Source organism: Protopterus annectens, chromosome 10.part0, assembly GCF_019279795.1.
Source record: "Protopterus annectens isolate FY-2018-M chromosome 10.part0, PAN1.0, whole genome shotgun sequence".
NCBI classification, from domain to species: Eukaryota; Metazoa; Chordata; order Ceratodontiformes; family Protopteridae; genus Protopterus; species Protopterus annectens.
The window spans coordinates 286,985,972-287,012,010 of NC_056744.1; the positions used below are offsets into that span (position 1 = coordinate 286,985,972).

General features: G+C 40.0%; 1 protein-coding gene across 2 annotated transcripts in view; it reads left to right on the forward strand.

Annotated features, from left to right (window-relative positions):
- Positions 1 to 26,039, forward strand: part of NAT9 (N-acetyltransferase 9 (putative)) — a 209,102-nt gene that overhangs the window by 43,117 nt on the left and 139,946 nt on the right. For both annotated transcript variants that reach the window (XM_044085162.1, XM_044085163.1), the window contains exon 2: positions 3,505 to 3,596. In XM_044085162.1, the coding sequence (XP_043941097.1) occupies positions 3,520 to 3,596 (77 nt within the window). In that variant the 5' untranslated portion in view covers positions 3,505 to 3,519. The remainder of the gene's footprint in view (positions 1 to 3,504; positions 3,597 to 26,039) is intronic.

Sequence of the window (26,039 nt, forward strand, 5' to 3'; positions counted from 1 at the left end):
TAGACCCCGAGGGAATAACTCTAATAAAGTATATAAAAACTATATACGGAACCGAGAAACCCTCGATACACTACTCACACACACACACAGTCAACTTTAAGAAAATGTTTTATCCAAAATATAAGAAAAATATAAGAAATAATTAATCTTAGCTTTGAGGTGGTCCGAGCTCATCAAAAATGATGCGAACGTTGCAGCGGCAAACTAGATCTGAGGTAAAGGCAGAGGGGGATTGTGGGAGTTAGGTTGGTCTCGAGCTTCTTCTCGATGCAGAGCTTTGCCAAGCGGCCGACACGGAGCCGAGGATCGGCTCCGAACCCAGGTGTAAGAACAAACGGCGAGATTGAACACTCTCACATCCTTCATTTATAGCAAAACTTTTGTCATTGGATGTGTGTGTGTGTGTGTGTGTGTGTGTGTGTGTGTGTGTGTGTGTGTGTGTGTGTGTTGTTTGATAACATTGTTGTGAAAAGAATATTAAGTACCCTAATGTGTAGGGTTGGGTTTAGGGGGCGGAGGTAGGGTTAGCACATGTGACCAAGGTAGTGAAGGTAAGTGAAGCCTCCTTCTTTCTCCTTAGTTATGTGTGCTAATCTATCCCTAATCCAAATCTACACAGTAGGATAATAAACACCCTTTCCTTAACAGTACCATTATATAGACAGTGCAAGTGTGCAAGAAATTGGTCTTTATTTGTACCCACTTCTCAGAACTTAGACATATATTTGTTAAGTACAACATTTGGCAAATAGAAAGGTGACTATCACATTAGCCACCCATAAATAAGAAAGTTGAAATATTTATGCCATCATAAGGAATGCTGCAAGAATTGCCTTTGTCATACAGATGCCATGGAAACAGCTGATAGATAATATGCTGAGAAGTTCCCCTAAGATGGGAATATCACGCAAGTTAATAAATGTTTTCAGCAAGTGAACTCAGAAATGCAATTTATGAAAATTTGACAAAAACAGTTTGAGTGAAAAAGAAAAAAAAATGAAGCCTGCTGATTTCTGGGCATGCTGATTTCTAGAAACATGCCAGAGAACACTGTTTTCAAGGAGGTCAAACTGTTTTGATGAAAATAACAGCCACATTAAAAATGTCCTTTGTTTAGTTTAAAACTTGAGTTTGTGAAAGACCTCAGATGTTCAGCAATAATTAAAAGCCTGACCAACAGCGTTTAATCCGACACTGTTGATTTTAAAAACATTTGCTGCAGTCTTACTGGCTGTAATAGTACTCAGTGATACCAGTAATGTTTTCTATAAAAGTCATCATACCACTCGGCCTCTTATTGCAAGAAATTTGGACTAAGCCTGAAATACTGGGGGGAGCAGAGTTTAAATGTTGCTCTTATAAATTCAGAAAGTTGCTGAAATAACAGAGTTTGTGTTAGCATGCATTATCTGAAGGATATGGTCTGAAACTCAACTGTCATTAATGATTTCAGTCCTTAGACATTTGCCATAAAGCAAATTTCTTTATGAGGTACAGACCAAAATTATTTGGGGAAAAATCTGGATATTCTTTGAAAATGTAGACAGTTGAGAGGTATGAAAGTCATATTGTTGTTGGCCTTTCTGACTGACATATACTGTTGCCAGAAAGTTTCAAAGAACAGTTTAAAAAACAGCATATTCCCAGGACAGTGTGGACCCTGAGAATTGTACATCTAATTTATTTTACACATTAACTTCTGTTGTTTAATGTGACATTGAGAATGACCACACACATTTGCCAATGCATATATTTAAAATGTGTTATACTGTCACTAAGAGATAAAATTCCTCAACATTCTGAAAACAGTCACAGAAATGTGATGCTTTCTTGTAAAACAGGACCAGAACTTGCTGTACATGAGCTGTAGAAGTATTATTTAAATATCATATTTAACAGAATGTGCCACACAAGTTTTTAAAAAAAGAATTACTGATGCACTTTGTTGAAGCTGAAAGTAAAGTTAAAAATGTTTGCAGAATATTCATGCAAAATGAAGACTTGTGCATTTAAAGTAAATATGTATTTCAGCTGGGGGTGACGGTGGTGACATCCAAGCCAATAAAAAATGCCTTGGAAAAAGTATGTGTTTGTTGTTTACCTATAAAATTGTCCTTGTGTGTTGATTATGTGATCTGTCATTCCATTACTGGCATGTTGCTGGTTTGCTGTCAAATCAAAGTACAAAACTGGATGCTTCATGGAGGTGACACATTGCAGCATCTTGAATAAGGTTTCTGCTGTTACAATACATTAGATAGCTTTAACTGATTGATAGCAATATGCTTCTGCTATATCACACTGCTAAATCCAGGCAGTTATAACAGGAAGTGTACAGTATGAGTAATTCATATAGCAATAACCCACACCTGGGTGTGGGTAATGCTGGATTTACCCACGGTTGGCGTGGTTTGGCCCGGAGGGCGAAGCCCGAGGGACCAAACAAAGCCAACCGTGGGTAAATACAGCATTACCCACACCCAGAAGTGGGTTATTGCTATTATACCATGACATTATTTAAGAAAAGAAACTATTACTTTTCTTAAATAATGGCATAGTATAATGCCTGTTTACTGCCCTTCCGCAGATGTCTGGCATCCGCGGCAGTTCTGATGTACTGCGCGCCTGCGCAGTACATCAGAGCTGTGGGCAAAAGCAACGGAGAAAGCAAGATCTCTGTTGCTTTTTTTTTTAGTGTCTCGCTATGTTAAATGGGTTTAACATAGCAAGACAGCTTTAAAATAAGCAACGGAGACGTCCGTTGCTTATTTTAAAACTGTCTCGCTATGTTAAACCCATTTAACATAGCGAAACAGTAAAAAAAGCAACGGAGATCTTGCTTTCTCCGTTGCTTTTTTTTAAAACCTGTCTCGCTATGTTAAATGGGTTTAGCATAGCGAGACAGCTTTAAAATAAGCAACGGAGATCTCCGTTGCTTATTTTAAATACGTCTCGCTATGTTAAACCCATTTAACATAGCGAGACAGTGTTTTAAAAGTAGAGTTATACTAATGGAAAAAAGTCCGGGCGACTGGTCCTTTTTCCATTAGTATAACTCGATTTACAATGTGCACGCTGACCAATCAGCGTGCACATTTTGGGGGGGGTCATGGTATAATTAGACTTATCCTACAAGCTATGCCTGTTGGTTTAAACATTTTTATGAACTGATTTTGAATGTAAAGATTCTAAGCTTAGAAGTTTGGGGTTTTGTGATGCAGCTGACAGTCTCACAGCAAGTTGTCTGTTTTTATAACATTTTTATTAATAAATTAAATTCATTAAAGCATGTCTAGTCGTCACATTTGCATTTCTGTGTATAAGTAAACATACATGTTTAAAGTTGTATCACTTCTGTGTGCATGGATGTTTTTTAAAGTTGGGGATTTTACAAGGCCAGCCCTGTCAAGTAAATTGCATTAGTTTCCTATTTCTGAATACCCATATGTAACACTTATTATGAGAGGGCCATTCACTTAACCTAGGATTCTGTTCTGTGTGCAGGTTTACCACAAGACCATGAGAATAAATGAGAACACATTACTGGAAGGAAAGTTAGCAGTGCTGGTGCCGTACAACCCAGAACATGTTCCAAGGTATTAAAAGTTGTATCATAACATCTCTCTTGTTATTTTTTACAGTAATTTAATTATATACGTTATAAACAAATATTTAAGAAGAGAATGAAGTATTCATCATGATGAGACATTACAACAAATGTAAAGGAAATTGTCACGAGAGATTCTTGCCATCTAAACCTGAATGTTATCCTTTAAATACATAGGATAAAGAGTCTGGTTGATGCTGAATGTTGCTACCCTTATTTTTAGTGTATGTGCACAGGTTACTTGCCAGCTCTCCTACATAGAGAATCTAGACACTATACTACTGTTACCACACTAATTTGACCTGTATGTGCATCAGCGAACATCTGTTGTTTATTCGAACCCAACTCTCTTTGACCTCAAGGACTTCAGCACTTGGATCATGATTTATAGCTTTTATTGACAAATGTAGATAATAACTCCATCTGTACAAAAAGCATGTATGATATATAAGCTTTCTAAATATGTTGGTAATGTGGAATTCCATGTATTTGTATTACATTATTTAGATAAATAAATTCAATATAGGGGTTTCTAAGACAGAATCTTCAGTTGTAGTCCTTTCATTTCTAGAGATTAGCATTGTTCAGAGATTTTATTTATGCATTCATTTATTCCTTTGGCGTTTCTGTGCTGATCCAGTGGACCTTTGTCAGACATTATCCAAGCTGCAAAATAGCACATGATATTTTCGTCTTTTGATCAGATAATTGTCCTAATTTTATTAATGAAAAAATGAAGCATATTATATTTAATTTACTATTTTAGGGATTGCATTAGTGTTTTGAACATGTAGCTATATTCTAAAATGTACTTTTTCATTAAACAACACACAACCTTCTGCAGACAATGGCACAGACTTGGAGTATGCCAATTGATTTTGGAAGTGGTTACTTTAATGTGAGGGCCTAAATTGAGAAATTTTAATTTTGTCTCTTTCTTCCCCCATCATGCTGCCTTTCCCAATAGTATGTTATTGTCAAGATGTTGGACTTAAAAATCCTGCCTTGCTTATATTACATTAAGTATTTATTTTATTTTTTATTTAACTTTTGTTTACCCAGGAAAGTCCAACTTGGAACAAAGCCACTTGGAGGCCTGGGAGAAATGTTCCAGACACGTCTTTGTAACGTGGGAGGAAACTGGAGCATCCAGAGGAAAACCCACACAAACTCTGGGAGGACATGCACACTCCGCACAGAAGGCACACCAGCCGAGATTCAAACTAGAGAACCTCTTGCTGTGAGGTGACAATGCCACTGCTGCACCATTGCACCTTCCATATGATATTAATGTGTCATATCCTGTATCTGACTTGCCAGTATTACATTAAATATGATATTAATGTGTCATATCTTGACCCTGCTTCTGTGGCAGTCAGCCAGTGGTACTTTCGAGCTGAAAGTGGTATTTCATTCAAGATACTGTCACAATATTTGTAGGTTTTTTTTTTTTTTTTTTTTCAGAACAGTCTGAGTTACACATTTAATTTATTTATTGACATTTGTTAACCGGGTTGGTCCATCTGGGCTTGTGGCCCACTTTCAGTGGAGACCCGAGGAGAAAAGCTCCAACAATATTACACAGAAGTTTAAAACTTAAGTAAGTGAGAAGGTATTGACAATAAATCATTTCAACTAGAAAGTTAATTACACAAAGTTAAAACACACTCAAGCTTGTAACAAAGACATCATATTTTTACATAGTAACAATAATATTTACATATTGATTTATTTAGTAAGTATACCCAAACGTAGAGCACATTTGAAGTTGAGGGAGTGTTAGGAATAGGGTGAGAAAAGGAGGGAAATGGGAGTTAAATAGGGCCTTGACAGGGGCAGAGTTTGGAGTTAAATAGATGTTTTGATATTTTTTTCTTTAAAGTGAGATGGGTGCATTATGGAATGTATATCTGTTGGGAGTTTATTCCAAGCATGGGCAATGGAGTGTTTGTATAGGAGTTTGCTTACTGTTTTTTTGGGTTGATAGATGTCAAGTAATTGCTGATTTGAGGTACAAAGAGTCCGAGGTGTAGAATAGGTTGAGATAATGGACAGGATGCTGGTTTGTAGAGGATGGAGTGTAACATTTTGAATTGTGGCAGTAGTAGTAGTTGGGGGAATTCAAGCCACTGGAGTGAGTCAAGGGCCAGACAGTGATGTGAGTTGTATGAAGAGTTCGTGATAAATCTTGCTATCCTGTGATAAGTTTGTTGTAATTTGTTCAAGGTTGTAGTTTGGATGTTGGTAAATACTGGTGCAGCATTTAGTAGGGAGGGGAGGAGTAGAGCTTGTGCTAGGACTACTCTAGAATCTGTGGTCAGAAATTTTTTGTTGAGATACAGTAGACTGAGCTTTTGGTGTGTCTTTTTTATACATTGGAACAGGGTTAGGTTAAATTTGAGTTCGTCTATGACGACTCCTAGGAATTGTGTATGAGCTTCGGGTAGGATTATAGTGTTGTTGAAGGATTCGATTGCAAAAGTAGATTTATGGTGAGTGAGAGATCGGGGAAGGAAGAGTAGGAGTTTGGTCTTTTTAGGATTAAGGATGAGTAAATTACTGGACAACCATTGTTCTGTGGATAGAAAGGCCTATTGGTAGCAGTGTGGAGTTCAGATATGTTATCAGAAATGGAGATGAGGGTAGAGTCGGCAGCATACTGGATGAGGGAGGACTGTTTACAGGAAATATAGAGGTCATTAGTAAAGACATTAAACAGTAGGGGACCCAGGATGGAACCTTCGGGTGCCCCAGTTGGGACAGTTATAAATGGAGAAGAGGAGGACAGCCATTTAACGGATTGTTGCCTGCAGGATAGGTAACTAGAGAACCAGATGAGGGAGGATGAAGATAGGTTGAGTTGAGCAAGTTTAGATAATAGTAGGGGATGGCTGACTGTGTCAAAAGCTTTGGAGAAGTCAAGGAAAAGACAGGATATGAGTTATTGTTATCATGGGCCTCTGTAATGGTATTTGTAAAAGATAGGGCAATGGCTGTGCTGTGGTTAGGACGGAAACCATACTGAATGGGGGTGAGAAAGTTGTGCTGGAGAAGGTAACTCGGGAGCTGTGAGTGTTATCTATTTTTTGAGGATTTTAGAGAGGGGGGATAAGATAGCTATGGTTCGGTAGTTAGATGGGTCTGTGGAGTTACCTCCTTTATGCAGGGGAATAGTGAAAAAGGATTTCCAAAGGGTAGGGACAGTAGATTCCTGAATTGATTTTAACACGATAGACACTTGTGCCATTTTAATGAATAAAAGTTTCACCAAGCTTTTATGAGTGACGGGTCTCGCCTTTTGCAAGGGAAAAAAGAAGGTCATGCCACCTATACCAGAATACGTTTTTTGTCCTGAAAGTTGGAAAAGCTTTTGTTTTTGGCCTTTTTTAGTGGGGTAAAATATCTAACCTGTGTGTTAATAGTTGACAATAAATGGTATTTTTAATGTGTTTGCTTAATTTAGTTATGTTAAACACTGAGTAATCGCAATGTGGCCATAGTCCTGTAGTCAGTCATTTGCAACAAGAGACAGTAAACGATGTAACTCTCTTCTGACTGCATTGTGGATTTTTTCTTAGCACTTATAATCCTTTGATAAAAACCAGATGTTGGATTGCACTACAACTGAAATGCAGCAATATTGGTTAAATACGTGTGGCCAGTAAAGTGGGAAAACATGAGACAGTTAGAAGTACAAACGAAGACCAGTATTTTCCTTTAAGCAGCTTTTTAATCCAGTTAAAGAGCAAAGGAAGGTGAAGCACCTGAGTGAATGCAGGGAAAGGAAATTAATACTCCTACGTATGTCGCTAGTCTGTCATGGCATGCTCATACTTGCACACAGACAACACACATGCACAGAACATGTACACCTGTGGACAGGCTAGGTGATCACCTCTGCACATACCATTAAAATGTGGTGATACAGACACAGGGAGGACATACAGACTCTGCAGAGAAGCAGCCCAGCTGGCAACTGAGCTGAAGATCTAAGTGCAGTGAGGCAGCAATGTAAATGCGTCTTTACTGTACTACCCACAGTAACCCTTCATTGCCTTCAAAATGTTACTTCACGAAGTTCATAGGTGGTGGCCAATATATTTTATAATATCAAACACAGCTGAGGCCTACATGTGAAGTATTATTTATGTGGCTTAGCAGAACTAGACTCTAAACATTGTATCGTACATCATGTGGAACTTTTGTTGCTGTCCTGTTAACAGAATTATGAGTTAACAATATTTTGACAGTTTCGAAGTATGCAGGACTGAAGCATTCTTTACAAGTTTAACTGCTTCATTCTGGAAACAATGCATTTCTGTTTCAATTTATTTTCAGTAGTTTTATGAGGTTACCTTACTTGTGTAAAGAACTGATATTCTGACTACGCAGTCACAGGCTGCCAATAGATGGAGATGTTAGTTTATGGGAAATAATACATAGCTGACTGAAAGAAGACACTGAATTGTAAGTATCTGTAGGAAGGCACAGTGGATTACATCAGTGAGACATATGTATTTGTATATATGTATGTGTGTACTTGCAGGTACAAATGTAGTGTGTGTGTGCGTGTGCGTATACATATACACACACATTTACATGTGCACGTGTATGCATGTGTGTTTATGTAACTGCAAAATCTCCAACTTGGCAAGCAAACAGTGGAGTAGTACCACTTTCTGCCTGCGATTGCAGTCGCTAACAGTGCTATACAAGATGGGCATTCAGTGAGGTAGACACAGTTAGTTGGCAATCACTGATCAGGTTCGCAGCCGGATGTCCTCTTCCAGTACTATTTATATTGAATGGAACAGTGATTGCTGTATGACCAAATGAGGTAAAAGATGAACAAAGGAAGGATAAGAGGAGTAGAGCCCAAGAAGTAGAAGCAGTCTAAAGATTATAGGACTCTTGAAGAGAGTAAGCTTGCTGAAGTTTTATCTGCTGTTACTGTTATTTCTGTCAATGGAAGTATGTTGTACTAACTTATTTCCTTAATCTATCTGTTTTGTTTTAGTTTTTGTATTTTCTGTAGTAATTGTGTTTTTTCTTCCCTTGTGTGATGAGGCATGAGAGCTTGCTGTTGTACTGCTCAGATGTTTTCTGAGTGCAGCCTTTTATGAACTATTATGCCCAGATGTTGTGTTGTTGTGGCATTCATATATTGGTGCCCTCTTGCAGCCATACAGGGTCAAGAAGTATAGCATTATCATGCTGTGACTGTTTTGGAAAGTTAAACAATGCCTCCTGGCTCAGTGGTATGAAAAAATGAAGCCCTGAATGTGATTCAGAGAACCATGTTTTGATTTAACAGCCCAGCTCTAGAGAAGCTAGGCATGAATGGGAGGGGAGTGAAGTGGCTTGGGGGTAAACGGTTTCATTCACTTGGACCCAAACTACATAGGTGCAGTTTCCCTGATAGAAACCAGGAAAACCACCTACCTTGTTTCTGCATTGGTAGGTGGGATTGCTTGTTGTCCGTTTCCTTTGTGGAAACGAGAGAATGTTCATCGCAGTCAGTTGCACAAAACCTTCCATTGCACAGCTGTGTATGTAGAGATGTAAGGCTGCAAAATAAGGGGAAAAAACTTTGAAGCACTCTTAATGGTTACCTGAATGATAGTCCCTCTCAGCTGACTCTTAATCTCAGTAAAAAGGTCAATAGGTGATTACTGTGCTAACAGTCAGAATCAGAAAGGCCTTTTCAAGCCTAGCTTTGCTTCCAAAATGTATCTGACAAATCATTACAGTGCTCATAGGTGAGTACCAGGCTAGCTGCTCTTGTGGGCTATTTTAAGCCTAGGTTGTTTCCCTCAAAGATGATAATTAAACTTTGTACTTTGTGTCTGTGAAGTATACACCTTAACCATTCTGTCAACCCTCCCAACATTTGGCAAAAGCAGCATGAAGTTGAGAAGTAAATCTTCAGAGGGCTGATTTTCCATGACCCCAAAGAAAACCTCTGAAGAACATGTGAAAACTGTAGGTGGGAGCTCATCTGTGAGTTAAAGGTCTTAGCCGTTATGTCAACCCTAGTCCTAAGCATAACATTAGCAATAAGTTTACAGACTATTACATTCCTAGCCAATAACCAAGCCCTCACCACAGGTGAGAATCAAACCCTGTGTTTTGCATCTGTGAGATAAACACTTTGACCATTACACCAACCCCGATATTTGTGGATATTAGAAGAACTTTACTCTAAACTGTAGATATGGAATTTATGCCTAAAGTGTCTTAAGTAATTTTTAGCCTCTGTTAAAGGCAAAATGTTTAGTTTACCTCTTGTTTTGGGGCAACAGCCAAGGTGGATTTATGTGACGGTGGGTGGAAAAATCATGGTAGTCAAAGCTAATCTCTTGGGGAGGAAGAGCCTTGTTGGAGTGGGCACTTTATTTGGTGCTGGATTCCCATGATAATGTTAATAGAGAGGAAAATATAGTATGCAGACCATTTTTAGATGAGCTTGTTGTTCACATGTTTTCCCCTCCTTACCATTTGCAAAGGGTACTAAAAGATGGTCTTATTTGTGTGTGCTTTTGGTCCATTTCAGTAAAATATGAGCTGCCTATGCATATTAAAGGAGTGTAGGATTCTGTCACCCTTGACTTGTCAAGATGAGAAAACACTCGAAGGTTTCAAGTCTGGTTGAGGGTTAGCTCTGAGACAACTCTTGGCTTAAGGGGGGCGTAAAGGGTAACTGTCCTTTTGAAAAATCTAGAAAAGCTCTTAGGTTCATAGGTTCATACTAGGCTATCTGCCCTAGGGCATTTATAAGCCTAGCCAGAGTGTGTTTGGCTTTCGCCACCAATTTTAAATTAATTTTGCTATGCGTTTTTTGAGGTTAGTATACTGTGCCTCTGTCTAACAGTGACACAGAAGTGATAGCCGGGGTAAACCTACGATCTCCCATCCACTCATCAAGATTCCTCTTGAAGAGAGTCAATGTGGGACTCTGCCTAACCTGGACTGGGATTTTATTCCAGAGTGAAGGGAGCCTCTGGGTTATGAATCTGTCCCTCCAGCATGTCCTATTTATTTCAGTGCTGAGGTTCAAGTCTCTCGAGCGCGTAGCTCGATGGGATTTGGATTTTCTGAGGTGCAGCATGTCCATTAATTCTGGGTTGGACATGGCTTTATACGTCAGGCACAGATTGCCTCTGAGCAGGCGGTATGCCACTGAGTAGAGCTGGAGTTTCTTTAACCGGGCAGCATATGGCATCTGTTTGAGCCCTTTGATCCTCTTGGTGAGGTACTTTTGGGGTCTTTCCAGTTGCTGCAGGTGTCTGGTAAGGTACATCCCAAAAGGGGCATTGTACTCAATTATGGGCCTGATGAGGAATGAGTAAAGAGGTACGATGACCTCCCGATATAGATGTGAATCCCTTCATGATTAGGTGGGCTATATAAAATGTTTTTCTAACCACTTTGGCCACGTGGTTGTCAAATGAGAGATTGCTATCAACTTGGGTCCCCAGGTCCCTAATGACTTCTTCTGTACTTAATGGATTACCACCTATGTGGTAATTTGTGGGCACTTTGTTTTTGCCAAAGGGGATGACTATATACTTTTGGCGTTAGCTTGAGGCCATGGCTCTGGCACCAGTTGTCTGTTTCTATGAGGCCCTTTTGGAGGATGCTTGTGTCGGCTGGAGAGTTGATTATGGCACCCAGTTTGCAGTCATCTGCGAACTTGGTCAGCCACAGTCCTTCTGTGTTGGCCTGTACCGAGAAATATATACCGAACAAGAGAGGTCCCAGGACTGAGTCTTGTGGGATGCCACTTGTAACTGGTTTGGAGTCTGACATGGCTCCAGCAATTCTAACCATGTGGGTTCTGTCCTTGAGCCAGTTTGCAACCCATCTAGTGACATAGGGGTTTATATTTAAGCTGGTGAGCTTATCTATAATGCCTGAGTGGGGTATTGTATCGAAGGCTATTGCGAGGTCCAGGTAGGCTGTGTGGACCACCTTCCCTCGCCAATGGCCTTGGTGACTGTTTCAAAGAAATCAACCAGGTTCAAGAGGCAGGATCTGCCCTTAACAAAGCCAAACTGGGTAGGATCCAGTGTCTGTAGGTCCCCAATATCTTTATTTATGAGGTCCATGATGATCCTTTCCATAGCTTTGCAGACCAAGCTAGTCAGGCTTATGGGGCGATAGTTTCCAGGATCCATTGAGGCACCACTTTTGTGGAGAGGGACCACTGTTGCTGTACGCCACTCTTTGGGTACATATCCTGTAGTAAGGCTAAGATTGAACAGTAGTTTTATGTTTGGGTTTAGCTCTTCTTGGAGTTCATGTAGGACGAGCCGGGACACCATCTGGTCCCATTGATGCTGTGTTTTTTGCTTTGGAGAGGGCGGCTCTTACCTGAGCATCTGAGATGTCAGGGGGGCAGCACTCTGTTGGGATAGATATTTGCCCTTTTGGTGGGGAGAGGGGGGAGAAGTTTGCACTGAACCTGTCAGCTAGGATGTTGGCAATGTCTGTGGGCTCGGTGTATTTTTTGTCATTTTGGACTAATTCTGAGCATATCTGGGAATTCCCACCCAGATTCTTAACATAACTAAAGAAAGCCTTGTGATTATCCTTAGTGTCCTGTGCAATTTTTCTCTCGAAGCTGGCCTTTGACTTTTTTATGAGTGCCCATAGTTTTTTGCTAATACTGATCAGAGATGCCTTCCCTTTTTGGGATTTTGCTCTATCATGTAGTAGCTTCCTCCTTCTATTGTATAGTTTGTTTATGGCTGGGGTCCACCAGACAGGACGTCTCCCTTTGCAGGATTGGGTCTTGGTTTTATTTGGGATTGCATGATCCATGCATTCCTGAAGGTGTTCATAGAATGCATTTATAAAGGATTCTGCGGTCTGGGCCGTATTTTCCACAGGCCCGGGGGCTTTGAAGGATTTCGCCTCGGTTTTGAGGCGTGTGAAATTTGCTTTAGATAAGTTTTTCACTGTGGTTTTCTGGGCAGGGGTTGGGGTCGGGATGTGAATATCCAGTGAGATTAGTTTATGGTCTGATCTTACCAGTGAGGGATACACTTCTGGTCTGGAGCATAGTGTCCCCGTGTTGGTGATGATCAGGTCCAGTATGTTTTCCCCTCTTGTGGGAGTGGTAACAAGTTGTTCCATAGCATTTGAGTTTATAAATTCTAGGAACCTTTGGGCTAGGGTGTTGGAGCTAGAGTAATGGTCCCAGTCTATGTTTGGGTAGTTGAAGTCGCCCAATATAATGGTGTTTGGAGAGACCTTCATATTTTCCAGTATTCTCAGGAAGGCCAAGTGGGGTTCCTGTGTTTGGGAGGGTGGTCTGTAGCAGGCTATAAACTGGAAGGCAGTTTTACCCACAGTTAGTTGCACATGGATAGTCTCTGATGCTTCGTGCTTTACACATTAATGCTTACAACTCTGAAATATGGGTCATAACTCAAAGGAATGAAGCATAAGCTTTTTCCAAAAGCAAAGTTAAGACCCCACTCTAGGGTTGGTTCCCTTCTAGCTTGCCTTAAATAGAGGAACCCTTGTAGGAACTTTTTCATGGGTGGTTGGGAGTAAGTAGATCCAGGGGTAAGCAGATTGAGATGGCTAAGGCTTGAACTTTAACAGATGCATAAGGCAGACATTGTTTAAAAGGTCATAACTGAAGATCAGTGACAGCCAAACTCATAAGAGCTGCTACTGTCTTCCTGTGTACCATATGAGAAACTTTTCCATTTAGATGTACAGAATTTCCTGGTGCTAGGTTTCCTTACCTACTTCAAGACATGATTGATGGACTCAGAAAGCAAGTGGTTGGAAGAGATGGCAATAAATCATCCATTCTGCCAATATTAATGTCAAGTTGGAGTGTATGATGCCCCCCTTTTGCTTTCAGTGAAAAAGTCCTCCTCCTGGGCCAGCACCAAGAGATTCTCAGTGTCCATACTCAGCATTAGTGAGAGCCAGTAGGGTGTGATTAGCATCACCCTTATCCCATCCCCTCTAATAATTTGAATTATTCTGTAGGTGAGTGTATGGTAGAACAGGCATATATAAATTAACCTGTTTAGGGGAAGGAGAAAGCCAACAATTTCCAGGCTCCATTCTGTGGGGCTTTTGTGTAGAATTTTCTGAATTGTTTATTATAATTGCTAAAAGTTTATTTCTGGCATACCCTATTTGTGAATTAGATCTTGGAAAGTACAGTTGTGTTCGGTCCCCCCACAATTGCAGATACCTTAGTAAATTACCGCTGTAGTACCGAGTCTTGGGAATTTCTGCCTGCAGGAAGCTTATGGGCCATAACCTGAATACCAGAAAATGTCATCAGCCCCCAAGCTGCTGGGCACCCTCCCTATTTAATATTAGGACTTCCACAATATAAAGGAGTTGTTAATCAGTGCCATATTCAGCTCTTTCTTGCCCCAGGAGCTTAGAATTTATCTGATCCCTAGGTGATGCAAAATCGATGCAAAATCAACACTGACTGGGAGGGAACTTGGTAAGGGGAGGTGACAGAGTAAGTTACCCACCCCAACCCCAGGAAAATAGAAGGGTAGATGGGAGGGACAGAGTACTGCAAGTGTGATCCATCCGAACATCCAGGCTTGTGGCAAACAGAACTGTACTATGCTCTCTGTAGTTATTGTTGCAGTACTGATTATTGGGAATATTCCCAAAGCTAAGAAAGGAGGGGTGGTTGGTAAAAGGTCATTGCTGGTTAGAGAATGCTCTGAAGGATAGTAGCGGCAACCTCCACTCTGGCTTTAGAAATAGCACCGGGTTGTAATGTTTACTGAATGTGTAAATGGAGAATCAAGTAGCTGCTTCCATGCTGGATTAAGTTGAGGCACCTTTTAAGAAGTCTGTGGTTGTTACCTTTGCCATTGAATGAATAGTGCTAAAGATCTGTTTTTCATGGTGGGAGTAGGGAGTTGGTTTTTGTAGTTTTGATAACAACAATAGCACCATTAGAATCATTGATGTTAAGTTGTCAATCTCGCCTTCATTCTTGCTTGATGGGTTCGGAGCCGATCCCTCGGCTCCGACTCGGCACTTGCTTTAGCTCGAGAACTCCTTTTACCAGCTCGAGGCAGCCCCATATCCCATGATGCAAGGCAGGAAGTACCCAGATCTCGTTTGCTTTTTGGGAGTTTGACTTCTAGCATTTACTAGTGTTCAACTTCTGCTGATAATGGAAACATTACTACAAGTTACTAAAGTCACTAAAATGAATTGCAGTGTAATTTCTTTGATAACTTTAAGGTTATAAGTCAACCTGGGCCATCTCAAATGTTGCATTTGTTGTTTGCATATTTATTGAATTCTATGTCTTAAGTGCTAATTTAATTATAATATATGGCATGAATACGCTATAATTATTCACATGCAAGCTCGACACAGTATAGTGTAGTATGTTGAGAAACTGTCAAACCTGGAGCATCATAGACATCTGAGCTGGGGTCTGGAATTAAGGGGCATGATATCCCTGAAAGGGCAACCACTTCCTCCTTTAATTTATAACATTACATAGCATAGGGGTTAATCTGCCGCGCTGGTACAGCGGTAGCATTGTTAGCTCACAGCAAGAGGTTCTCCTGTTCGATTCTCGGCTGGAGTGCCTTCTGTGTGGAGTCTGCATGTCCTCCCCGCGGTCGAGTGGCCTCCGAAAGACATGCGTGAATGGGCATGCCTTTGCTGAAGGTTGGGCTTCGGGCTGGCAACTCGGCACCATAAAAATCTACTGCCAATCATTAGCGGACCAGAGTTCCACTGTGGCGACCTCTAACCGGGAAAAGCCGAAAAGACAAACAAACATAGCATAGGGGTTGTTCCATTACTGTGAAACGGACTCGTGTTCTTTCTGTCATTATAAAAGGATATGCTTCTATTACTCTCAGACTTTTGAGGGCATGTAAACAAGTTCTCAAGTTTAGAAAGCTGTCTGTTGACCAAAACATGTGTGTAGCCTAATCTCATATATCCAGTCTGACTAACACACCAGGTCTGTTCTCTTTGCAGGTCTGGAATGTGTCCTAAGAATAGGAAGCCCATCTTCAATAGCTGTAGGACTAATGCCTCCAGGCATTAGGCAGTTTGATAAGTTTCTCAGACTGCTATACCCATAATGCTCTACCTAGAACTTTCCTCTCCATCTCTGTTTTGCTGCTGCAGTAGTTAGAAAAATTAGCGAATCAACCCCAGGCTGCAATTTGTTTTGTTTGGTGAAAAATTCTTTTATCTCTTTTAGTTATTGCAAGTGTTATAATTACTCTCTTTTTTGTCGTCCATTTCAGGTCAGACCACTCATTGTTTCATACAAAATTTAAGACCACTCAAAATTTAAAAGTTTGTTCCATCTTTAAACCACTTCCTAAACCATGAGCATTTTCTCATCTGTCCATTTTCTCACACATTACACTAGTCCTGTTTCCTGTTCTTAACAAAAGAAAAAAGTGTTTCTGTTGTATTTGGATTCTGATCTTTTGTGGTAGGGTTGTTGTGTATGGCTTCTGAGTTTTGCTGATGATTATTAGAAAGCTGTCATATTGCTAGTATGTAATCTGAAGCATTGCTGTTTCAATTCAGGGCAAACAAGTTGAGAACCTCGGACTCAGAACTATGCTCACTGTGATCCTGATGCAGTTTAACTTCCAGGCACAGTGTAGTTATGGGCCTTTTAATGATAAAATGAAAATTCCATGTAAAAATAGCCACCAGTTAAGAAACCCTAGTGCCTTGTCCGGCAGTGAAGGAACATTTTCCACAGTGACAGTTGTGTAACGTGATGGGGAAATGTTGTGATCTTGATACATGTATGTGCCTTGACAAGACTAAGTGTATTTAAGATTGCATCAGTGTCTGGATGAGAAAGGAAGCTATCAGCCTTAAAGGGTTCACTGCACATTTTAAATGTATTTTTTGACCAGACTGAAGTGTAGATAAGGATGTATAGGGTAGTATAAAGAAAGGGAAAGCAAACTGAGGAAAGCACAAAAGGGAAACCTTAAGGAATGAGTAGGATGGGGAGGGAAAGTGTGGGTAATAATTTTTGTGGGGCAGGTGCCCATTTTCCATATAGCAAGAAAGTAAGGTTGGTAAGGAAGTCCTGGAAGATGAAAAAAATGGTAAGAGGGTTAGGGTAAGTATCAGGAACAAGTGCATAAACATAGAATACAGACAAGACTGACAAGGGAGATACTGACACCGCGGAAGGGAGAGAACAGTGGATAAGACACGTCAGACAAACAAAGACAAGACTATGGTGATGGGGAGGATTAGGCAATAAATAAAGGAGGGAATGACCCAAAATAGAAGGAAACCCTTAGATGGAGAATAAGGTGACCATGAACCCCAATTTTCTGCCCATGGCAGACCCAGAGGGAGTCTACACACCATCATATGATCCCTCACCACAGAGGCCTGGCTCTAATGGAGCTGCCAGTAGCATGCAGGAATGTTACTCTGTAAGCCTCGAGGAGTCTTTCCAGGAGACTGATACAGGCTTCAGTGTACCAGTCCACTAGCTCCTCCCCACCACCTTTGCAAGCTGCTTGTGAGTAGCATATTTTTAAACACTGGCAGTGTCACAGGTGGGAAAGGAGTGATTGCAGCAAATAGTGCCCCACGAGGGCAGGGCTGGGAGCTTCTCAGCTTGTTCTGAAGGTGGAAGTGGGGAGCTAGCCCCAGCAAGCACACCTCCTGTCTCCCTGGAGGTGTTTTTCTATGGGAGCTGGTGATCTGGGGCAGAGCCACAGGCCCTGCTTAGGCAGCTGCTGTATAGAAATACAGAAGGCTGTGGGTTCTACTCCCAAAGTATGTAGATGCATTGCTGATATTGTACTGTGTTGTAAACATGGTGGATGCTGCTGTCTTGAGAATGTCCTCTTTGTCAAAGATGCCTAGTGACTATGAACCCGTCTGTTATTTGCCATCCGTTCCCTATTGCAATATTACTAGCTTATTTTTTAATGTAATATTGGCAGTTTATTCCTCAAGGGCAACAGACACTTTATTTGTAGATGAAACAATGAAATATAAAGTTGTTTGGTAGCAGCAACCTCTTCATTAGTTACAGATTTTTTTTAATGTGGAATTATTTAGATGACTTTTACTTCTGCAGAGATTGTGCATATTTACTGATACTGGCGGACTGTAGAAGTTTGAGTAGACTTTTATGATGGAAATGTTCTCAGTTGAGGAGTATTGTCATTATTGGTGCATGCATTTTGCTTCATTGTTTACTGGAAAAAATGTTCAAAACAATAAATTTAAAAGACCCTCTAACAACTGTACTGTATTATACAAGGAGTATAATTTAATTCAGTCCGGAAGGTGCATCACAGAACACATGTGCAAGGGGCCTATCATTTGAAAATAGCCCAAAGTTAATCTCCATCTGCCACTAGCCAAATGTATTTTCTTTGAATGTGGGTTTCAATGCTGTTTCAATTAATATGAGTTTCAAGGGCAGATTTAATGCTAAGTCTGTTTTCATTGTGAGACTGCATTGCTTTGTTTAGCAGATGTCTTAGTGTTTGTGCTGTAAAATGCAAGATAAAACTTTCAAATGAAGTCCAAATCATCATAGAAGTAAAGCAGTATGCACATTAGTGTTTATGGTAAATGGGGTGAAATAGCCAAGTAATATGGGACATTGTAATGGCTGCAGGGGGAGGCTCCACAACCATGATTTTGTGAAGGAGAAGGGCGGCAAACTCAAAGACAGCCCCGGCTGAACTATACCTCTGAACTGTCCAGATTTTCACAGAATGAATAGATCTTTGCTTATTTTTGGTTTGTTCCTCATAAAACTTGTGGTTTTCTGGCAAATCATTTAGGAATTAAGTCAATAAACAATGAAAGACATTGAGTTTCAGACTTCATAACCTTCAGAAAAATGCATGCTAAAGCAAGACCTGTTATTCTATCAACTGTCTCAGTTTATACAAGAGCAATTTTTAGTGCTGTTTGTATGTTTCCCCCAATATATTTGGCCTTGTCAAGATTTCCTGCATTAACAGGTTGAGAGGTAAATGCAAATAAATTGCTTTGTAGAATTAGGCATATCCAAACCTCTCAACTGTCCCCGATTTTTGGCTCAAAATGTTGCTGTTCCCCTAATAATCCCTCCGCAAAATGGCAATTTTGGAAGAAAACGTGGAGGGTTTACAATTAATAAATAACTGTAATAATCAGAGTTATAGCTTACTTTTATTACAGAAATGCATGTAGATTTTTATTTTGTCAGCTGCTCAAGTTAGCAGTACTAATAGTAAAAAAGTGTCCCTTCTTTTACAGGCTCCAAGCTGTATTGTGTGGCTATTTTATATTTTTGCATCACATTTTTTGATCCATTTTTTATAAAATTATGGTTTTCTGGCAAATTAGTGGCAAATCATTAAAGACTGAAGTTGGAAAATAATGACAGACATTTGAGTTTCCGATTTCATACCCTTCAATAAATTCATAATAATGCAAGACCTACTATTTTATTATCTTTCTAAGTTTATAAGAGCAATATTTAAAAATTGCCCTTATTTTTGGGCCTTTGTCCCACTTTCATGTATTGCTTGTCCAGATTTTTTGCTCTGAGGTTAAGAGGTATGACAAGTGTGTCAGGGCCATCACCATCAGCTAGAGACATTTCAAATTGTGACATACTTGTTGCACCCCACTCCCCCATATAGTGACTCTGGATGTGTCCAAGCAAGGCAAGGAGCAGTTATGCAGTATAAGTGTGCAGAGTATCCCTCCATCCAAGGTAGACACAAATACTACAGTGGCTTTTCATCTGTCCTTGATTTTGCAGAATGTTCTGGTTTCTGTCATATTTTTATACTGTTGATTTATGCTTATTATTATTCAGAAAGTGCCTGTTGCTCTGTGTTTAAGTAGCAATGCTTTAATGACCATCAGGTAAGCTTGTCTGAGATTGTAAGATGCAAGTAAGCTTTAGCTTAAAGTTAAAGAACTGCCAAAATTGAAAGCCTTTCTGTTGTTGCCATGCAGAGAATACTTGTATAACTAGATAACGTTTAAGCCTTGGGTATTGAAATGCATATGACAGTATTTGTAATAAAGGTCAGGATTACGTTATTTTAAGAAGCTCATTACATTTGTTGGAGACTTGCAGTCATCTTTGCAGGCTTTACCTGTAAACTAAACAGAATGCCAATCTGTCATGTGTGGTCCATTACCTGTGCAGTAATCATTTAAGCAATGTATCTTGAGCTTGTTTCTTGTTTGCTTTTCATTTTTGACTTTGATCATGTTTTCCCCATGAAACAAGTAGATAGTTGTTATCAGGCAGCAGGTCTTTTTTGGATAAGAAACATTTTTACAAGTGAAGGTATCACAGAGATTGCTACTTTCAGCATGTTACTTGGTACTTTTATAAAGCTGAATATAAATTATAATTAGAACTCCAGTGCAAGGAGAAGTGGTTTGAGTTGAGTGCTGCTTGCTTTTCTTATACTTGATTTTGACTGGCATTCCAGTAATGTATTTAAAAAGTAATTTATTTTTTTATGCCTCACAACCTTTTTGTTTCCATCTAGATATTAAGTAAGCTGTCATGCAGCCAATGCATTGAAATATTTTTTTCTTCTACACTTCATGTTGTCTTGATTGGACTCTCATAATGACAGTTTGGAACCTAGGGCAGCGTATTTAATTAAAGTTACAGTTTTTGTGGTTTTGAGCATAGCTCCTTCCCTTTCTAGTTGGCCACACCCCTTCCCACTGACCCCACCCATTCAGCTGTCTCCTGCAGCCTCCCTTTGATTTGAAGTCATCAGCCGCCACTGTAGTATAGCAGATATACAGCTAGCGTTACATGTAGGAATGGGCATGCTGCACAATGTATAGTCCATGGTAATCTGCATTTGAAAGGAGGAAGGTTTATGGTTGGGTGGAGGGTGTGGTAACTGACATTTGGGTTTATTGGTGGTGTTGGCTTATGCCACGTATTAATTTAAGGAAGTACAGCTTATTGTTATGTGCATGTTAACCTTTTTCAATTAACTGTACAGGATAGGTGGTACCCACAGTTAGCATACTTTAACAGACTGTCCTTTTTGACGTACTCACATGGTGAATTCTTTCTCCACACTTCATCTTGACTGGCAAAGGTAAAGCAAGGAAAATCAAGCTTTGTCTTGCTTTACTGGACATTAAGGAACCCTGTACATAATGTTAGATATGCAAAATGTTTGAATGGTAATATTGTAGTGTGTATTCGGAGGGTTTTTTTTTTACAGTAATTCGATTACTTGTAGTAACTCAACTGTATTAATTTACCAGACACTCCTCATGTCACTCGCTAGCGTCAGTTTACATTGTCCGCGCGTTTTCAGAGTAGAATGAGTAATGTAGTTGCTACTAGCCCCCAGGGAGTTTTATTGCCCATTTAAATGTTTCTGCTTGCATTTGCTTACACATTTGTATCTGGCATTGTGAACCCTTACAACTAGCTATTTTATTTTTCAAATTATCCAGGTAGCATATATAATCCCACACAAGCAATGAGTTCTTTTTTTTTTGTACATCATACTGCCTAGCTTGCGTCTTGTTTTCTCCTCCTGCCCCTTAGATTACAAAGCGCATATGCTTGTCAGGCACTACAAAGGCAAACAATCCTTCCCAACCATTTGTACTGCTGTTTTTTAGCCAAGAAATTTCTCTCCTAGCTTGTGAACCCTCATGATACGTAGAACTTTTGGCGGCAATAGTGTAGGTCTGCAGAGCAAGTACACAAGTTAGCGTCTTGCTTTTGTTCATGGATTAAGCACTGTTTCATTGTTAGTAAGTTAACGTGTTGCATAATCTTGAGAATGAGCCTTGATTTACAATGCTTTTTACACCCTCATATCTGAGTGTCACTGTTAAGTGTAATATGCCAATGTTTAAACTATGCTCATTAACTGGTCTGTGAAATGATTTAGGCCACATTTTTTTAGATTTCCATGTTCTGCTAGCTGGTTTTTTCCCAATATTTCTATAGTGTTGCCCACATTACGTGTGTTTCATAGAATTGTTGGAGAATGTTATCTGTTTGCATCTGCATTGTACATCCCATGACATTTTTCTCTCTCTGTATTCCCTCTAAGCTTGACACTATCCTGCCAGTATAAACTCCCAGAAATCGTGTCCTTCTGGCTGCCCAAGATCTAGGGAAATAAGACTTTAAAACAGAGTCTACTACCTCGTCCCAGCTTAGGAAAAGGAGCCTATTTCTTCCCCTGTGCTGTACTGACCTAAGGAAGCAAGAATAGGACAAGTAAAGTATGTGCAACCTGCTCCTCACCTCCTATAATTTGTAATTAATTCCTGACAATTGGTTCTAGTGTGCACTCCCTGCCACAACCAGCAGCCATAGTTTCCTCCACTATATCCACTATAACTATCTTTAGCCTAGCTTCTAGACTCTCCCCCCATCCCTATTCTCTCCAAAACTCTCTAATCATCTCTTATCCTTTTCACTGGAAAGTCCCTTACCTTCTTGCATACCCTATCTTTGAACTTACCATCCACTTTCATTAATTGTCTTCCTCACTACTTGTTCTCTTCCTTTCTTTCTTGTCTCTACCCACTCCGTTCGCCTTGCGGGCTCACTCCGCTCCCCTACCGTACCCTCAATTCCCACCCACCCCAGTACCCCTCCCTCTATACCTCCAACATCACACCCCATCCAAAATCATCCACTCACATACACCTACTGATTATAGGACAAAGTAACAATCATCCATTTAGATACTGCTACTTGTTAAAGTACCATTACACTAGTTAGGACATCTCTCTTACCATCCTCATTACCAATCCCTCCCACCCTTTAGAAACCTATAATTATCCCTTTACAATGCCCATGATACTTATTTCAGTACACTTAAAACTATTCCTCCTATGTACACTCCTACCTATTCTATCTGTACCCTATATCCTAACCGCCTATGAACACCTCACCTTCACTGGATTTCACCACCCCTTTAATCAAAGTTCTCCACCAACTCAAGCTGCCTCCCAAGACCATATAAACATAACATCTACATCTATCTACATACTCCCAAAATATCATAGATTAGCTCACATTACTTATCACCAGGCCAGGAAAACTGCAAACATTTTTTTATAAATTCCTAAAGCTCACACATAGTTTCAAACAACACCCCCTACTAGATGGTGACATCCATCCGAACTCTGGCCCAAACTGTCAAGGCACCACTTGTCCCCACATATGTAATCCCTCTACCTCTTATACACCTATAAAGACGCCTCATTCTCTCTTTATAGCACATCTCAACATACAAAGCTTAAACAATAAAATTGCCCACCTTCATGCTCTTTATGATGTACATTCCATTGACATCCTTTGTCTAATCGAAAAGTGGCTTAAACCACCAACCCAGGACAATGTAATCATCCCACCTGGATACAATATTTTAAGAATACACCGCAAAACCAGAAAGGGAGGAGATGTTATACAAGTCAGAGCCACAACTTACTCCCTTAGATGTGCAATTACCTTCACATAATAACTCTGAGATTCTTATTTCTAAACTTCAGATTAATGCCTGCAAATCTATCCATATAGTATGCTGTTACCATCCCCTTGGTAACATCAACACCCTTGAAAATATCCTTATCTGTCTCTCTACATGCTACCCTCAAGAAACCATACTGCTGGGTGACTTTAACATAGACTGGAATAGCTGTACTTCAGCCAAGCCAACTATCCATATAAACCTATATGTTTTTTCCCAAACTATTACCACCCCTACCAGGATCCACAAACCCACCAACAAAGAAAGCACCTTAGACTGGATCCTAACTAACGGTCATCCCCTTACATACAAAACAGGTACCCTTCCTGATGATATTAGTGACCACTCACTAACCTATATTATTAGACAAAACATCAATATTCCCAACCCCACCATTTATAGAACTACTCGTTCCAACAAAAATTTTAACCCAGAAAGCTACTAATCTGAAAAAGCTTGTGACTGGACACCCCTAAAATACCTCCAACTAGAGGAAGCAGTGTCTTACTTTAACACTAAATTCTTACAAATCCTAGACTATCATGCCCCTACTCGCTCAATTGGGTATAGGACTAAAACTGCTCTTTTGCTCTCAAAAGAGACAAGGCAAAAATCCTTCTAAGAAATAAAAGCTGGGCCAAATGGAGAGCTACAAAAAACCCAATAGAGCAGCAAAAATTTAGACAGCTGAGAAATGCTACTAAAATATCAGTACTACTAGATAAAAAAAACTTTTACTTTCAACTCCAACAAACTCACCAATTCAAACCACAAAAGATCTGGACAGGTATTAATAGACTCCTACATCCTGGTCACTCCAAAACACCAACCCCATCAGGCACCACCTATGATAATCCCAAGCATATTGCTAATGCCTTTAATACCTTCTTTAATGATGCCATCCAATTTCTAGCTAATTCCCACTCATCTATTAGCACATGCTTGCCTTCCACCACTACTAGCTTGCTTCCTTTATTCCATTTACAACCTGTTCCAACATCCCTCATCTGCATCCTTCTTCAAAACCTTAAACCTTGTACACCCTCTGCTGATCTTCTCCCAGCAGAATATTTGCAAATAGCAGCTAAATTCCTAGCCCATCCCATTTACATCCTTATAAACAGAACCATTACTGAAGGAACCATCCCATCCATCTGGAAAATCTACCATATTATCCCACTACATAAGGGTGGTAACTCTACTGAACTCTCAAACTTTTGCCCAATAGCCTTACTCTCTCCTTTAGCAAAAATCATGGAAAAATGCATCCACCGTCAACTACTTGGTCGCCTACTTCAAAACAACTTACTAGCTAACTGTCAACATGGTTTTAGGCTATTCCATAGCACTACCACTGCCCTCCTATCCTTTTCTGACTGCATTAATAAAAATCGTAATGACAATACACTATCCTCTGCACTCTTTATTGACCTCTCAAAAGCCTTTGATATGGTTAACCATCAGCTTCTAACTAATATACTTAAATCTCTCCCACTAGATACATAGGCATTACAGTGGTTCAAGTCCTACGTAGGAAATGGGCAACAGGCTGTGCTTTGGGGCAATAATCTATCTTCAAATCATCCTATTACCCTTGGCATCCCTCAAGACTCTATTTTAGGCCCTCTCCTTTTCTCAGCCTTTATTAATGGTCTGAGTACAACAATTCATCAAGCTACCTGCATACAATATGTAGATGACTCCACATTAATATGTTCTGCCACTTCTTCATCTGAACTCCAGCCCCTCACCCTAACTGTGTTTAATACTGTGGAAAACCGGTTCCTACAGCATGGCCTGCTCCTGAACCCTAAAAAAAGCAAAACTATTACTTTTCACTCCTACACAAAAGTCCACCCCAATAGACTTCACAGTTATATCTAATAACAGCACTGTTATATCTCCCAACCCAACCACCAAACTCTTAGGAGTAACAAATGACCACAGCCTTAACTTTGACACTCACATCAACACCACAATAACATCAGTTAATATAAAACTAGGCTCCCTTTACAAAATTAAACCCTTCCTTACTCCAATAGCAAGAACTACTATTGCCATACCCACCTTATCTCCACCCTCCTCTATGCCTCACCAATTTATACCAATCTATCCAAACAGAACCTCAACAAACTGGCAACCTCTTAGTAACATTGCCAGATTTGCCACTGGCTCTCCTTTTAGAACCCACCATTGTCGCAATCTACAACAGTTGGGTTGGCTAGAACTGCATAATCAGCTTCAATTTCACCAACTTACTATTGCCCATAAGACCCTTTATCATCCTAATAATACCCCTAATACTCACAAGCCTTATTACCCCCTACAAAAGTCTTACAACCTTACGCTCAGCAAGTAGACTGCTAGTATCCATACAAAAATCCAATTATAAGGCTGGGGACTCACTGTTCTCCAACACTGTGGGGAAAGCCTGGAACCTTCTTCCCAGTGATCTTTTTCATCACTCTCTTCAACACTACTTTTTAAAAAGCAACTTAAAGAATACCTGAAAACCCACTGGCTTTGCCCATGTATTAACCCAGACTAATTCCTTCCTGCTACATCCTCGGAATACTTAGCTCTCTATTGCTGCTCTATTTCTATCCCTTTCATGAGCCTTAGAAATTGAGATCTGCTTAAAGTCTGTTTAACATGGTCTTTCTTATAATCCGCTCTAGGACATGAACTTGCATTGCAAGCTTTCTACTGTATATCATGTCTCTACCTTATAAATACTCTATTTCTGTCTTTTTAAATATGTAAATTATATGATTACTAAGCTGTTATGGAAAATAGCATTCTAGTCTTAAAATAGTATTGTACCTGATGTTACTATTATCTCTTTAGTGGATCTCATCTCCCCGGGCCTCTACTGAAAATGGACATATATCCAGTTGGACTAGCCC